This window comes from Grammomys surdaster, unplaced genomic scaffold, assembly GCF_004785775.1.
Source record: "Grammomys surdaster isolate TR1022 unplaced genomic scaffold, NIH_TR_1.0 138, whole genome shotgun sequence".
NCBI classification, from domain to species: domain Eukaryota; kingdom Metazoa; phylum Chordata; class Mammalia; order Rodentia; family Muridae; genus Grammomys; species Grammomys surdaster.
In genome coordinates this window covers 3,785,869-3,801,335 of record NW_021604596.1, presented here as the reverse complement: position 1 = coordinate 3,801,335, position 15,467 = coordinate 3,785,869, and the positions used below count along the sequence as shown (strand labels likewise).

The 15,467-nt window shown below is 43.3% G+C and overlaps 1 protein-coding gene across 3 annotated transcripts in view; it reads right to left on the bottom strand.

Annotated features, from left to right (window-relative positions):
* Positions 1–330: 330 nt before the first annotated feature.
* The window catches only part of Piwil4 (piwi like RNA-mediated gene silencing 4), a 37,659-nt gene continuing 22,522 nt past the window's right edge, over positions 331–15,467 (bottom strand). For 2 of the 3 annotated variants that reach the window (XM_028763434.1, XM_028763432.1), the window contains 10 exons: positions 15,352–15,463; positions 13,576–13,760; positions 9,264–9,336; positions 7,988–8,188; positions 6,912–7,015; positions 4,170–4,240; positions 2,777–2,930; positions 1,889–2,017; positions 1,258–1,405; positions 331–643 (listed from right to left, as the gene is read on the bottom strand). In XM_028763434.1, the coding sequence (XP_028619267.1) occupies positions 527–643; positions 1,258–1,405; positions 1,889–2,017; positions 2,777–2,930; positions 4,170–4,240; positions 6,912–7,015; positions 7,988–8,188; positions 9,264–9,336; positions 13,576–13,760; positions 15,352–15,463 (1,294 nt within the window). In that variant the 3' untranslated portion in view covers positions 331–526. The remainder of the gene's footprint in view (positions 644–1,257; positions 1,406–1,888; positions 2,018–2,776; positions 2,931–4,169; positions 4,241–6,911; positions 7,016–7,987; positions 8,189–9,263; positions 9,337–13,575; positions 13,761–15,351; positions 15,464–15,467) is intronic. The other variant, XM_028763433.1, reaches the window with a different exon arrangement.

Sequence of the window (15,467 nt, the reverse complement as noted above, 5' to 3'; positions counted from 1 at the left end):
AAAAAAATAAATAAATTATTTATAAAAAAAAACACATATGTGATACTCAGACTTTATTTTCTAATATTTACTTAACCTGCTCTAGCAAAATGTTCTACAGTATTTAGAACAACTTCGATAATGTCAGAAAGTTAAACCTCACTCATCTCCCATCAAAATACCACACAAATATTGTTTTAGAATCCAGTTAGCTATGATGATACATCCCAAGTACCGAGTGAGAATGCACCTCAAGCACTGGCTTCAAAAAAAAAAGTATGATGATGAACCAGGACAAAGTAAAACGACGCATAACAAAGCCACAAGAAAACCATCACTCTGTGGGTGTTTGTTTGTTTGTTGTTGATTTTAGACACAAGGGAGACAGAACTGTTTCAGATGATTCTTTTTTTTTTAAACTTCCCCTTCTCAATACTTAGGTTCAAGCCCCTTTAAGCAACAGGAGCCTAAAGAGTTAGGCAGATCTGAACAAAGCATAGCAACTGCTTTTCGGAGTCTCCACTGAGCCATGCTATTGCCTCAATTGTTACAGGTAGAAGAGATTATTGGCTAATTCCAGACTTGGTTCCTTGTGGATGCTTTGTGCCACCAGGAAGGTCAGCTTGTGTGCATACTGACAAGGAGCAGGGACACTGATTATGCCCTGGAGAGGAAAAGGAAAGATAACATTGCAGAGATAATGTGTTTGTCCTCCAAAGTGATTTTTTTTAATTGGAGTTCTTTCCCACTGGTTACTTATACAGCAGAACAGGTCCTAGATAAATAGTAACTAAACTCAACCAACAAAGGGACCTTGAAAACCCAAGCTCACTGGCAAAACGGGCTTGGGGTGGGGGGAGCTCTTCACCGTGTGCAAGCTGGGAGAAATGGCATACAGGCCTACCCTAAACTGCCTGTGGTCTGATGCTCTAATGGGGCTCAGAGCTAACCTCAACCTTGGGCTCTAGCCTAAGGCAAGGCACATGGGCCTCACCAGGCTCACCCTGCTGGCTTCCGGTCTCTCCCAGCTTGCTATCCTCAGTCTTGCCTGAGGTAATGAGTATCAAGTCCTATGGAGACTCAACCTGGGCCTGCTGATATGCTTGCTCTCTGTTGTTTTACTAAGTTCACAGAGTGGGCTCCGCCTACCATGAATTTAAGGAATCATGTAGCCACTCCCCTCTGTGAGGTCAAGGTTAAGGAGTGGATGGAGGGAAAGGACATAGCAAGCCCCAGATGGTGATGTCATACCTACTTCAGTAAGAAGCTCTCCCTCACCTGCCAGTTGTAGTAGAGATGGCACAGTTTGAAGGTCAGTCGCTGCATGTGGTCAGGCTTCAAGGCATTGTCGTCATAGATGACGTTGTAGTAGGTGGGACTGACAGTCCCCCGGTTAGCAGTCTGGCTGATCAAGTAGAAGTCATACCTGCAGAGAAACAGGGAGGAGCGGAGAGAAGGAGTCACAAAACAAGGCCAAACTGAACCGATGCACAATGGGTACGTGTGAAAATCAGTCTTTCCGGGAGATCGCTCAGAGTGAAGCGCCTGCGTGAAGACCTGAGGTGGATCTCCCAGCATTCATGTAAATACCAACAAACAAACTGGGGCATGGCTGTGTGTCTGTAATCAATCTCAACACAAGGGCAGCAAGGACTGCCCAGCCAAAGATAGAAAGCAACCAGAAAGACATTCTATATCAAACTCTGGGTTTCTACATGAGCAGGCACACTTTTGCACATGCATACATACCCACAAGCATGCACAAACTCACACACATACATACACACACACACACGTAAACACAGTAATAGATAGATAGATGGATAGATAGATAGATAGATAGATAGATAGATAGATAGATAGATAGATAGATAGATAGTGTGTGTGTGTATTTTCCAGGGACACTTGCCACTCCGGACGTGTTGCTTCTGAGTCCACAACAGTGCCGAGTGGGGGATTCTGCACAGTGTGGCCGGTCGCAGCAAAGAGACGCAGCAGGCATCTCTTCCTGACCACAACCACGGATAGTTTGCAGCTCCTGCAACCGAAAAGGCAGGGGTTGGGACAAAGAGACTGAGCCAAACAGCTCATCTTTTTGTTTGGTTTATTGCTGTTTGATCGGGTTAAAGAAATAAATAGAAAATCATTCTAAAAACACTGCAAAGCAAAGAGAAAAAAAACACCCATGAACCTTCTTCCCCTCAACAAACATAATTATTTTAATTAGGGTCTATTTGGATTCGTAACAAGGCTATCTGCCTAGTTTATAGCATTTAATAGGACAGAAGAATGGTGTTACTTCAATTACCCTTTCTTTCAGAACTGGTGGCAGCGAGGCTCACCACACCCCCTATTCATAGCCTTACCTGTGCACTGGTGAGTGTAACCAGAGGCTCTGCCTGGATTCAGATTTGGAACTCAACTTTTAAATCCCAACCCCACACCCCAGTGGAATTTTAATTTGAATATCCTATGTCTGTATGCAGACATATACGCAGTGTTTCTGATATTCTGGCCTCTGCTAGCTCAGGAAGACAGCCAGCTGCCCAGGAAGATGTCTCCTCCCTCCAGGTGCCCTACTCCAGGTTCCCACACCTTACAGCACTGGAGTATCTATATTAGACCATCTGAACTATACTCTAGCATCAGGAAAACCCATCCAAGCTGGGCATGACACAGAAACACAGCCAAACTTCACTGTCTGAAAAATGAAAGCCATGTCCACAAACCATGCCCACAGGACCACAGATATGCACGTTATCACACAAGTGTCAGAGAAAGAGAGGGAACAGGGTACCTGGCATCTGAGCCACACTCCGTCACACTGCTCAGCAGCTGAGGGACTTCATATTCCAAAACTGCCTTTAGCTGGCCATTGCCCACACCATCCCGGTATACAACTATCCGTGCCGGCAAATCATGGTTGTGTCTGTACCACTTGTTGAGAGCACCTGGAGAATGTGATGTTAGTGAGAAAAGTGGCATTGGTCCAGGGCCTCCAAAAATAATATATCCATGGGTTTTCATGGTTAAGTAACTTTGCTATTTCAGATCACAGTAAAACGGTAAGGCTTAGTGTGGGTTGTATCTGCAGCAACAGAAAAAAATGGCTAACTAGGACCAATCCTTCGTGTCTGCTGTTTGAGCAAGCACGGGATTTCTGTGGCATAATAAAGTCTTTAACACATTTCTTTAGCCAAATCTGAGTGACAAATCAAAAAAAATCATGCAACAGACAAATGCCTAAAACCAAATTAACACTAATTTAAGTCTTTGAATCTGCTGAAGACCAGACTGGCTGTGTTTGTCTCATTTTCTTTCCTAATGAGAATAAATATGAAAATATGAGGAAATGACTCCGACATTCCTCTCAAAACAGCTCCTCGCACCAACTCTCAATCCGAATCTAATTCTCACAGATGGGATGGAGTCTGAAAACATTTCCACCCACTCTAACTACCAACCGCCTCTGAGTAGGCACCAGGCGGCAATTCCTCCATGACACTTTCAGAAGAAATGACTAAAACATCAGCCAGGTTTTTAAATGGGAGGAAAGTGGTTCAGATGCAGTATAATTCCTTCTTCTGTCTATATTGCATAATTTATTTCAGGAGAGTTTACTGCCTAGGAAATTTGGTTTGGTTTGACAGAAGATAATTGTGCTTCTAAGAGTGCAGCTACCAAGGGATACTTAAAAAACAAGTTCACTTTAAAAAAAAAAATCCCAACCCCTCAGGTTTGCAGAATGGAAACTGCGGATGGGAGTGGGGAAGATATGAATATGGATCACGAGATAAAGCCAAAGCGGGCTGGGGGTGTGAAGAGGAGGCCTGTGTCATTTCCTCTCCCCTGTCTTGCCTTCCCGAATCCCTGTCCTCAGGGTGAAAGGCTGGTCTTCCGTGTGCACATTCACTGCTGGTCTATCATTAGCCTCGCTTCTCCTGGGCAGGCTTCTATTAGCCACAAAGTGCTTGCTAGGGCCACTTGGGTAGCCACACACTTTCTTTCTTTCCTCTTGGCTTTGTGCTCAGCACACACTGCAACATAAATGCTGCTCAGTCTGTCAATCAGATACACAGATACAGGAATCTCCAACCAGGTGAGAGCTGACAGGTTTGGGTGTTTGCTCCCAACCATCTGTAGGTTAGGGGTGTGAAGGAGTAGTCCCCAGAGCCCACCGCATTACATACCAGTCATGAAGACTTTTAGGCAATCTGCAATATCAGCTGCCGTCCTCTGAAGGACACATCGGGAAAACCACCTGAAATAAACAGAACGCACAAGTGAGACTTAACTTCTAGATGCCTGCCACAAGCACACTTCCATTAGGTTAGAGACAGATGCGGTGGCCAAAAGCCAGGGCTCCTAACTTTGCATACATTGTCTTTACAGTCATGCTAAAGGGTCCTCTTCCATCCTTCAGTGTTGCCATCTCAACAGAAACTCTGACCAGGAAATCCACCAGCTAGATGGCCTTGGCACAAACCCAAATGTGAACTTCTCTATGTGCACCAGGTAAGAATTAAATTCAATTTCACACTCACAATATTTGTAAAATGAATACTACCTGGTGCCAAGTGAGAGCTAATCCAAGCTCATGCCTCGATTGCAAGAGAATGTGTTAGTTTAGCAGATCTGCTTGCAAAATGTTCCAACCCAGTCTAGAGGTGACTCTTCCAGAGTTACCATCTCAACACGATTAAGCTCGCAGGACTTGAAAAGTAATCTTGATAGTTGTTAATTGAAGGTACATGAGAAATGGAAGTTGGGACTTAGTATGTGATAAGGTATGGATATGAAGGGTCCCCTCAAACAGGCTGCATGGTGGACGCCTCCTCTTCAGCCTGTGGGGCTATGGAGAAGTGACTGTATCACCAAGGTGCCAACTCCATCAGATTAATCCACAAAACTGAGTTGAACTAGCTGAGCATGCTCGGACGGAGGCTTTGCTGGATGCCAGACACTGGGGGCATGCCTTTGAAGGCTGTGTCTTTCTCTCTTGACATGTATCTTTCTGTTTCCATCTCCTGGCTGGCCCAAGGTGAACGGCTGTCCTGAGCACAGATTGTGGGCCTCATCTCAGACCCTCAGCAATGAGGCCAAGCGATCACTGCCTGGCACCTCTTCAACTGTCAACCAAGTCAGTCTCCTTAAAGAGTTGTTCTCAGGTGTGTCACAGCCACAGGAAGTGACTAACACATTGTGCCACCATTGTCACAGTCCTGTGACTGTCTGCAATTACAGTAACACAATTGCAAATGCTTTTGACTAGTCAGGAGCCTTAAGAGACATGGAGAATGAAGCAGGCACCTTCTGAGATCCGCTTGATAAATGAACTCATATTTTTAACAGCGTGGGCTGTGCACATGTCTTCCTGTATCTTGGTTTTTGTTTGTTTGTTTGTTTTGCTGTTGTTGTTGGTAGTGGTGGTTTTGTTTTGTTTTATTGAGACAGGGTTTCTCTGTGTAGTCCTGGCTGTCCTGGAACTCACTCTGTAGACCAGGCTGGCCTCAAACTCAGAAATCCACCTGCCTCTGCCTCCCAAGTGCTGGGATTAAAGGCATGTGCCACCACTGCCTGGCTGTCTTCCTGTATCTTAAAAGTGTGGATACAAACTAACACTAATTTAATGGAGAAAATCAAATAGCTGAGACCAGGGAACAAACAATTTGCAAATAGGTGCTATGGCCTCAAAATATATTATTTAATTGCAAATCTTGAAGCAATTCTAAGATAACAATTTAACAAGTGCCAGGAGCCTGTTCAAGGCATTTCTAGCTTGTCTCCATTTGGTAGGCCTTCCATACCTCCCACCTCAAGCATTTGCAAGAGCTGACAAGAAACATAACTGGGTGCAGAGGTATTCACTTCAGATTGCAATGTTTGGAGCACTGACCTGATATAACCCCCACAAACACCTTATGGAATAGGCACCGTCACTCTCCCCTAACCATGGGGCTGGTAGCTAAATTAAACAACTGTGCTTCAGCTGCAGAAACAGACCAGGTACAACTGCAAGTGATGTTTCAAAACTAAGGTGCCTTACATAATATATGCAAGTGCCTAATTCACAGGGTGCTTCTTACAGACACTTAGAATATAACAACATGCACAAGAATTTCCATGCGTTCATGAGCCAATGATGTGGCTGGCAGACAAGCAACAACTCAACCCAGTGGATGTGTGAAAATGGATTTAACTGAGGCTGCCTCTTACTTCAGAAGTGCCAATCATATTATAATATGTAACTCACAGACTTAACAGTTGTTGTTCAAAATATAATACAGTCTGGTATGTATGTATGTATGTATGTATGTATGTATGTATGTATGTATGTGAAGAACATGTATATTCTTTAAAGTATACCTAACATCTGGTGGGGAGCAGATGGGATGCTCAGAAGAAACCTGACACAAACTGGGCATTCTGGGTCCAATCCCCAGGAGCCACACGGAACAAGGAGAGAATCAACTTTTACTGCAAGCTATCTTCTGACCACTCCCCCCAACACACACACACACACACACACGTGTGCACGCATTCCCACCTGCACCCCATGACACATGTATGTCCATACAAATACACATATTAATAAATGTTTTCAAAATTTAACAGAATAATAGTGGGGTAGGCTAGTCAAAGTACTTTCTTGTATGTTTGAAAATATAATGAAACTCATTGTCTATACTATTAATACATGCTACTTTAAACTTTAAGGCATGCTCTAACAATAAGTCTTTAACACTTATATGTATTTTTTGAGAATTTCGTGCCCCATCCTTAGATGAAGAGCTACAGGCCACAGATGTCTGCTAAGACGGGAAGAATTGGTGTTCTCCAGGGATAAGCCCAACAGGTGTCATCTCTGACTACACATCCACACAGGCAGACGTAAGAGGTTAAGGTGAGGAGAGTAAGAACATTTAAAGTACCTGGTGATCCTGGTGTTAATGCTGGCTACAAACCCAACAACCACCATGTCCTTGCTGAGGGCATCTCTGCAGATATCAATACCCACGACCATCAGGGACTTCAACTGTTAAATCAAGTTAATTGTGGTTCAATGGAATGAACTTATTTCTCCCAAACAAGGACATTTTATAAACTCACCAGATACCACATTTTCAAGTTAAGCTGTGTGACAAAGAAACAGAGTTCCAGTTGGGACAGGTGATTAAACCAGAAACCAAAGACTGAAAGATAGGGAAAGACTATGACAGAGAAGCCTGCATGACCATCAGCCTCCCCAGGGCTGGGCAAGGGGCAGAGGAGGCTAAGGAGGCAGCCAATCCCTTTATCCTCTGCCAGGCCAGAAGAGCCCAAGGATGAACCACTCCTGTTTTTCACAGTTGTCATGGTTGAGGAGGGATAAGCGACAGGCAGCACATCCACTTCTTTCCCCTCACTTCCTTCCAAGGTGGTATCTGGTGAGTCCCCACCACAGCTGAGCCATGGTCCCCTTGAGAAGGCGTACTCTGATGACACAGGCAAAGGTAGAGGCTATGGGACAGGACTTAAAATGGCAGCCAGGAAAACCCAAATCAGGCCCCTCCCAGGTCTGTGACACGCAAGAGTATCTTCCATGAAGAGGTCTATGGGTAGGTAAGCAGAAGCTCCTTGAGAGGAAAGGCTGTGCCTCACCTTCTTTTGGAATTTCTTTGCAAAGGCTTGTGTGATGCTACAACCTAGGTGTGGGGTCGGGGAGGAACCATCAGAACCAGTGAGTCCCAGAGGGTCACAGGTTTAAGAGCCCTCCATACGAGCAGCTAGAAGCAATCTGGAGCTGACTGACGGTATGCAGGAGACAGGCGTGGGCCATCTGCACTCACTACACCAGTTAATTATATAAGGAAACTGAGGTAGGAAGATTTGGGCATCACATCTTCAGGGGATCTGAGAACCACCACCCCAAAGACCTCAAGGGCAACCGAGACACTGGGATCACATGGTGCTATATGTCTAATTGGGTCTGGAAATGGACTGGCCATCAGAAAGGAACAATCCTCACTGGAATCTCCACAGCCCACAGCTCGCCGCCAAGTTTGCAGGTCATCTGCATGGCGATCTTGGTGGCCACGCTCAGCATCATTCCCTGCTTATTCAAGGTCCGGGTCAGCACACACTGGCTTGGGACTGGGCAGTCAGAGCTCAGATACTTTTTAATCGAGTCGTAATAGTTCTTCTGATTAGAAGGTAGAATGCACATCACCTAAACACAAGACAACAGATGATCAGGTCCAGCTCCTTACGTGTGTGAACAGCTCATGGACAACATGAAGGTGTGGAGTCTCCAAATATCAGGATGTTTGGAAATGTTTAAACACACCCTGAACAGGTCTGGGAGAAAAATCAAGACAAAAGCACGGATTCTCTAAACATCACCAGTCCCACCCACGCTCCCAAGAAGCAAAAGTAAACACAGCAGTGGATTACTGAAGTGGCCTTGAGGGCACTGATCACTTAAAATGACATCTTACTCAGTCAGATTCCCTCCAACTGTACCCACCCTCCTGAAAAATCAGCTATATAAGTGTTTAAGCTGCATGGACACACCCATGATTCCTCCTCATTCCTCTCCTGAACTGACATTAGGCTCCTCAAATCTCCTTCTTGCTTTTTCTTTCTCTCATGGTTAGCTGGCCACCCTGTGGTTCTGTAACAGAGTGGCCTTGTTTTTAGGACATTCATATCAAGAGCAGTCAAGAGTAAGGGGTACCCTGCAACATACCCTCAAAGGGTTCCAAAAAATGACAGCACTTGTCTGGATCTCTGGGTTCTGGGGAAAGAACATGCTTGTACATGCTTGCAGGAAAGAACACGTGTGTACATGCTTGCACTTTGCTTTATAGTTTTGCTTTCACTGAACTTAATATCCTTAGAGTGAGAATTCTGATCATTTAGTGTAATATCCATGAGAGAGAGAGAGAGAGAAAAACTGCTGCCTGCCTGTCTGTCTGTCTGTCTGTCTGTAACAGACAGAGATGACTACAGTGATCTGCAGGGGAACTGAGCAGGCATGTGAGGAATTGCATGGCTCAGCTGTGTGCCTAGGCCTGGTAGGTGAGTACAATACACATTTTTATTGTACGTAGAACGGTTTCTGGTAGCTGCATAAGCCAACAAAGCCCTTTCCTCCACAGGTTGCTTTGGTCATGGCCTTTCATCACAACAACCCTGACTAAGATAGACAATACACTCAGAGCCTGTTTTTGTTTTTAAGACGTTAGACATAAAGAAAATATAAAAATTATACATCTAAAGCCCAGAGCACAGCCCACACTTACCAACTGAACATCAGGGTCAACATGTAGCTGGATGGCTCGAAGGAATGCTGCTGGGTTTTCGTCCACTTTTATGCTACATGGAAAGATGATTTAGTTGTCTTTTTAGTGCACTCAGTCACTCACAGGGTGTTAGAAAAAGTGCAGACAGGCTCTTCAACAGACCAGTCATTTTACAGAAAAAAAAAATCCTTAGAGAGAAACAAGAACCTCTCATGCCTAATGCGTTTCTCCAATGCTTGACGTGCCAAGAACTTCATAATCAGCCGGTTAGCATGTAAAAATAGAAATGTTCTCAGTTGTACCAAATCCCCTTAGTTAATTGATTTGCTATTCAAAATTGGGTTAAAAGTGAACTTCTGAAATTACAAACCCATAATTTCAAATGTCTGAAGCAGGCCTGAGATTTCCAAAATGCTTTGGGAATCATTAATGAATGACTGAGGTTTTCAACTAATCTGCATGAATCACAAAGTGGGTGAGGTTTGCTCTTCTGTAGGAACGGCTCGTTTGGAGCTTGTCCTATTTAGCTGTAATGAGCCAATCAGTCAGTAATTATTTGTCAATTAAAAAATATTATCAGGGGCTAGAGGCTACAGAAAGGATTCCTACATACAGGCATTTACACACGTCACTACGTGTGAAATAAAATTATCTGCATTCACCCTCCCCCCCGTCACCGCCACGAAGTGGGGAGAGGAACAGAGAAGGGGGAAGAGTCTCGATAGGATAGGATGCCTTTTTTTTTTTTGAAAGATGATTTTATTAAAGTCATTGCACTTGGTCGTTTTATTGCTACAGCACAAGGCCATTCAATTGTAACACTTCTCAATTCTAATTGTAAAGACTGTCTCATTCTGCTCAGACAGTTCAAGTTTAAATGCAAGCATAAAACATTCATCAAAAAATCTACAGAGCACTTAGAACATATTTCTTGTCTGTGGTCACAGTTAGGAGTGTAAGGAGTCCTCTGTTAAGACCAGCCTGTTCTCTCTTTGCATCTTCTGATTTTCTGTGAAGTCCTATACAGTTGTATAGAGGTAATACCTTTGAGTAAGAAGCAAGCTTAGTGGTCACAAACACACCAAAATAACATTGAAATCCCATTAGAAACTTAGTAGTACAGTGTTTCAAAGACCAGCAAATCTGAACTATACATTCACAATAATTTGGCAATGACAGATTCAATGCTGTCTTTTATACTAATATTGTGGAAATAGAGATTTACCTCTGAGTAAAGTTGTTGTTGTTGTTGATGATGATGATCATTTTCTGACTTTAACTTTAGAAATAGTAAAAGTTCCCATATCAAGGGCAAATACTGGCAAATTACTCTTTTAAAGGAATTGGTTTTCCCTTTAAATAAGTTCAAGCTTGTTTGTTTTTTTCTTAACTATTTTGTAAAGGGCAGAAAGAAAATAGACACATGGAAAACAGACAGTATGACTTCTCTATTCTGAGTGAGAAAGCAAAAGCATGTAGGGATGACTCACTGCTTTTCTGATTATGTGGACTAATGAAAATACCCACCACCACCAAAGGAACATTGTTTCCTTTCTTGTGCACATAGGGCCCCTGTGCAGCACAGGCTGGCCTCAAACTCATGATTTCCCTCCTAAATCTCCAAGTTACAGGCATGTTGTCACTACATATGGCTCAAATAAACCTTTTAATAGCAAACGAGCATTAAAATATATGTGTTACTGGGGCCAAGATCACACCAATCAGGTCAGTGATGCATAGGAGACCAGAACAGAACCAAACTGCAAATGAAAATTTAGTATACAATAAGGGGTTGTGCTTCTATATTTCTTATTTGTGCTTACTAACACATACATCCATTTTTCTGTTATCTGCTTTTCTAATTTCTTAATTTTAACTAGTATCTATGAGCTACATATTTGTCCAGAAAGCATGGTCACTTGCCTACTGTTGAATGTGTATGTTACTTTATTATTAAAATAACCTTCATTGGGAAAAGAACACAGTTTAAATTGTTAGAGCTTTCCCTCCCAGCAGTGTGGGTGGAGACGAACCTTCCAATGGGAAATGCAGAAGATAATTTCTAGGATGTGGGGAAACTAGGAGATGATTTTTAGGTTGAGGACACTGTCATCTGAGGACTGTCATTACGTTAATAAGAAGCAAAGATTTCATTTGACTAATCACTTAAAAATAAAATAGAGCAATTGTGTTCATCAATAACCTCTCATTAAATGAGCTCAGACTTGAAATGGTTAAAAAGGCTAGACACACTGGGCATTCCTGTCATCCCAGCACTTGGGAGGCAGAGTCAGGGAAACTGGAAGTTTAAGACCATTTTTGCTAAACCACAAGGTTAAGTCCAGCCTGGGAGATATATATATATATATATGTATGTCCCTGTGTCAAAAAACCTAAAATGTTCACTCTATGTACAATTAGCTCTCCCTAGAAGCTAATCAAGTATAACTTTGTGTTGGCAATTCTATTTTTTCTACTTCAGTTCTATTTTACTTGAAGCAACACAAGAAATCTGATTTTAAAGCATTTTTCTATTTTAAGATTAAAATGTAAAAAGGCATTTTTTAAGAAGCATGATAACTGATGATCTGACATTCATTTTCTAAAGTAAAGCTTAAAGCCTAACTTTTTTTTAACAAATAAAAATATTTCACTTTTTAAAATTAACCTTTGTGTTTTTAAACATGTTGCCCTACAGATACAACACTTTTATGTTGGATGCCTTTTTAAATACAGTTGCCCAGCAGGTGGCAGGACTCCCCACCTCTTCTAACAGAGAGCACTGTTTTAGTAGCTTTTCCAAAGCGAACCTCTCCAGCTCAGACACACTCGCCACCAGGCAGACATTTAGATGGGAGAGGCTAGGCCTGTAAATCTAGCAGGCAAATGGATACTTCGTAGATGGAACAGAGTGGAATAAAACAATGGCTTTCATATAAAAAGTCCAGAGACATACAGGTCCAGGATGGCTCTCTGAACCGGTGAGATCCAAAGACTGTCCTCCCAGCCCAGGATGGTAGAAGTGTAACTTCTACCATCTCTCCCTGCTGTATTAACTCTCAGTTTAGAGAAACCAGAGTAGAAAAACTGGAAGCAGAGGATTTGTCAGCAGATTCAATGATAAGAGAATTCTAAGTATGACGTAAATAAGGCTTTGGGAGGAGCTCTGGCTCTGGACAGCACACATGCTGCTGACATAATTAGTTACTGTCTGCTTTCAGGTACATCTAGTTCAAGAGAGACGTGGTCAAGTTCAAGGCAAATGACGTTCAGATTAAAGCCTGACCGTGTCGGCACACTGTAGCCCTTAGTAAGTCCACATCTTCTTCATTCCCAGCAGCCGACTGAGTATCTGATGCACAGCACTTACTCCAGAAATGCTCAAAGCTTGAACGCATGGCCTTGGTTTTGGGGTTGTTTTGGTTTTGGTCGGTTGGTTGTCAGAAAGATACCTTAACATTAATCTTACTGTAACTTTCTGAAGCCTAAAATCTATCAAATCTGTCAGGAAATGCAATGTTTACTTTTTAATATCATGTATGCTATTAAGTTCTATAATAACTGATCTGAGCAATTAAAAGTAGAGGAGATACCACGTAGATTTATTCGGTATGAATACCCAACTGATGTGAAAGACTCTAAGAAAAGGAGACTTCCCTAAACACACTACATAACCAACTTTACAAAGATAAAATAAAATGTATTCCCGGGTCCTTCAAGATTTACTTATTTTTGTTTTCTGTATATGAGTGTTTTGCCTGCATGTATATCTGGGTACCACTCATGTGCCAGGTGCCTTAAGAGTCAAGAGAAAAACCCATCAGATCCCTGGACTTGAGTTACACAGAGCTGTGAGCTGCCATGAGGGTGCTGGGAACCCTCGTCCTCTGGAAGAGCAGCCAGTGCTCTAAACTGCTGAGGTGTCTCCAGCTCGTACATTTTAACTCTATAAAGCAATTTAATAAATATTAAATCTAACTTCTTGTGACTATTTTTGAGATTGCAAGAAATAATACTAATGGCCTAGAGAGATGGGTCAGAAGTTGTATTTTTCTTGCAGAGGACAGAGATTCCTTTCCTAGCACTCCCACTGGATAATTCAAATCCACTTTCAACTCCACCTCTGGAGGATCTGACAGCTCTACCTCCCATGCCCATACCTACACACAGACATGTGGACACAGACATCATTTTATAAAAGAAATCTTTAAAAAAGAAACATTACTAAAATAAATGTTTTATAGATATACCAGGCGTCACTTCCAACTTTCAAGCCAAGTTAATAGACGGAAAAACTTCACTGTCCACTCACATTTTTGGGTAGCTCACATTGAATCCCATGGAATCTCCAACTCTCCTCAGACAGCTCAGAAAGGCTTCAATCAAGTGCTCAGCCCTGTTACAGCACACGATCAACCACCTATTCAAAGGCTGAGAACTCAAAACTTTGCAAGACCGAATATCTTTGGACCAATCAGCAGCAAATGCGGGTTGACACTGAGAGAAGACAAGAGCATAAAAGGACTGAGCAAAGTCATTCAGAGAGCAATTTAGAACGTTCGTCACAACAGAGCAACTGAAAGGCAGGTGGGGCTTTGTTCCTCTTCACAGAACACACAGGTTTCCTGGGAAAAGAGGCATCGGGAGGCATGCAAGGTCTGATGGGCCCGGGGTGGGGAGCCTTGGCTGAGACATGCTGCTGGTGTCTGACTGGGAGATCTCCAGTTCCTTCTCTTCCACCTCTGTTTGTCCTTTCTCTCGTGCATTCAGGCATGCAGGCTGTCCTTTTTGGACTCCTTACTTAAAGCATCCAAAATAATGACTATTGATGCTCCAGGTTCATCATACTGTGGTGCATAGGCCGGCTGGAAGGTGTACTGCTCTAGTGAGATAGAGCAACATGGAAAAGACTAGGCCAATAGCACTTTCATGTGTGTATTGGTGTGCATGTCCATGTCTATCTGTGTGCTCATGTGTGCTCAAAGGCCAGAACTCAAAAACTCAAAGATTCAAAGCCCCACGGATCCCCCTGCCTCCACATCCCAGCGCGAAGCTTACAGGTGTAAGCTGCTGTGCCTAGCTTTACATGGCTGCTGGAGAGCTGAACTTAGGGCCAACTGAACCGTCAGCCTAGCACTGAAGCCACTGGTACTGCAGAAGCAATGTCATGCTTCTCAGTTTTACAGACTCAAAAATTAAGCAATGGAGAGAGGTGCTGAGAGCCAGAGATAGCAAGGACAAGTTTAGAATGCCTTTAGTGGCTTTGTCACACCCAAGGGACTTTCTACGAAGCACTGAGATCCAGACACTGCCACATGCATTAGATATATGGAGACCTTAACACACAACAGAAAGGAGGGCTAGCCCCTACGTGGTTCCCCTGTGGACTGGGGTCATCCCAGAGTGCAGAAAGCCCTGCCCATGCTCCTCGCTGCTGCAGTCATCCTAAGGAGATCACAGCCCAGGACCAATGCCTACAGACATTTAGTTCACTTGGCCTCTAGGGTCTGACTCTAGAAAAGCCTGGATTGAGAAGCTGATAACACAACCACCTGCAGTCAAGTGGCCTCTCTATTTGATACCTGTTTCATTTCTTCCACCAAACCTTGGATGGAGAGTGATTTGTCTTTTCATGTCTCAGACCACAGCCACCACCGTGTGAGGTCTGTATGAATCACCTACCTTTTGGGTGAAGCTGGCCAATGTTAGTATTGAAGTCACTTGACTAGAATTTACTTGGGTGATCATGCTTCCCTGCTTGCTTGTTTTCAGTTGCTTAAGAGTGACAGCTGGTCAGAAGCAGCCATGTGTGACTTGGAATGGTTTAAAATACCAACTACCAACAGACCTCAACCATGCCCATTGGATGCTGCTAAGTCCACACAACTAAACTGACACAAAAGAGAAAATCAAAAGAAACATGCATTCTTAGGACAAAGTCAAGGCAAGGGCATGACTGTGCACACACACACACACACACACACACACACACACCCATGTGTGTGCTGCAAGCTCCATTGCCTTGGGGAGTGAAGATATGTACACATAGTCAAGAAAACACTTGTAATTGAAGAGAATGACTACTCACTGTGTGGTCCTGCAGCAGGATTTTTTCAGAGGGAACAACCCGGCCGGTCAGGGATAGTTGGCTTCCAAAATGCAATCCCCAGGTCTCAAGCTCAAACCGAGCCACTTGGTTCCTGT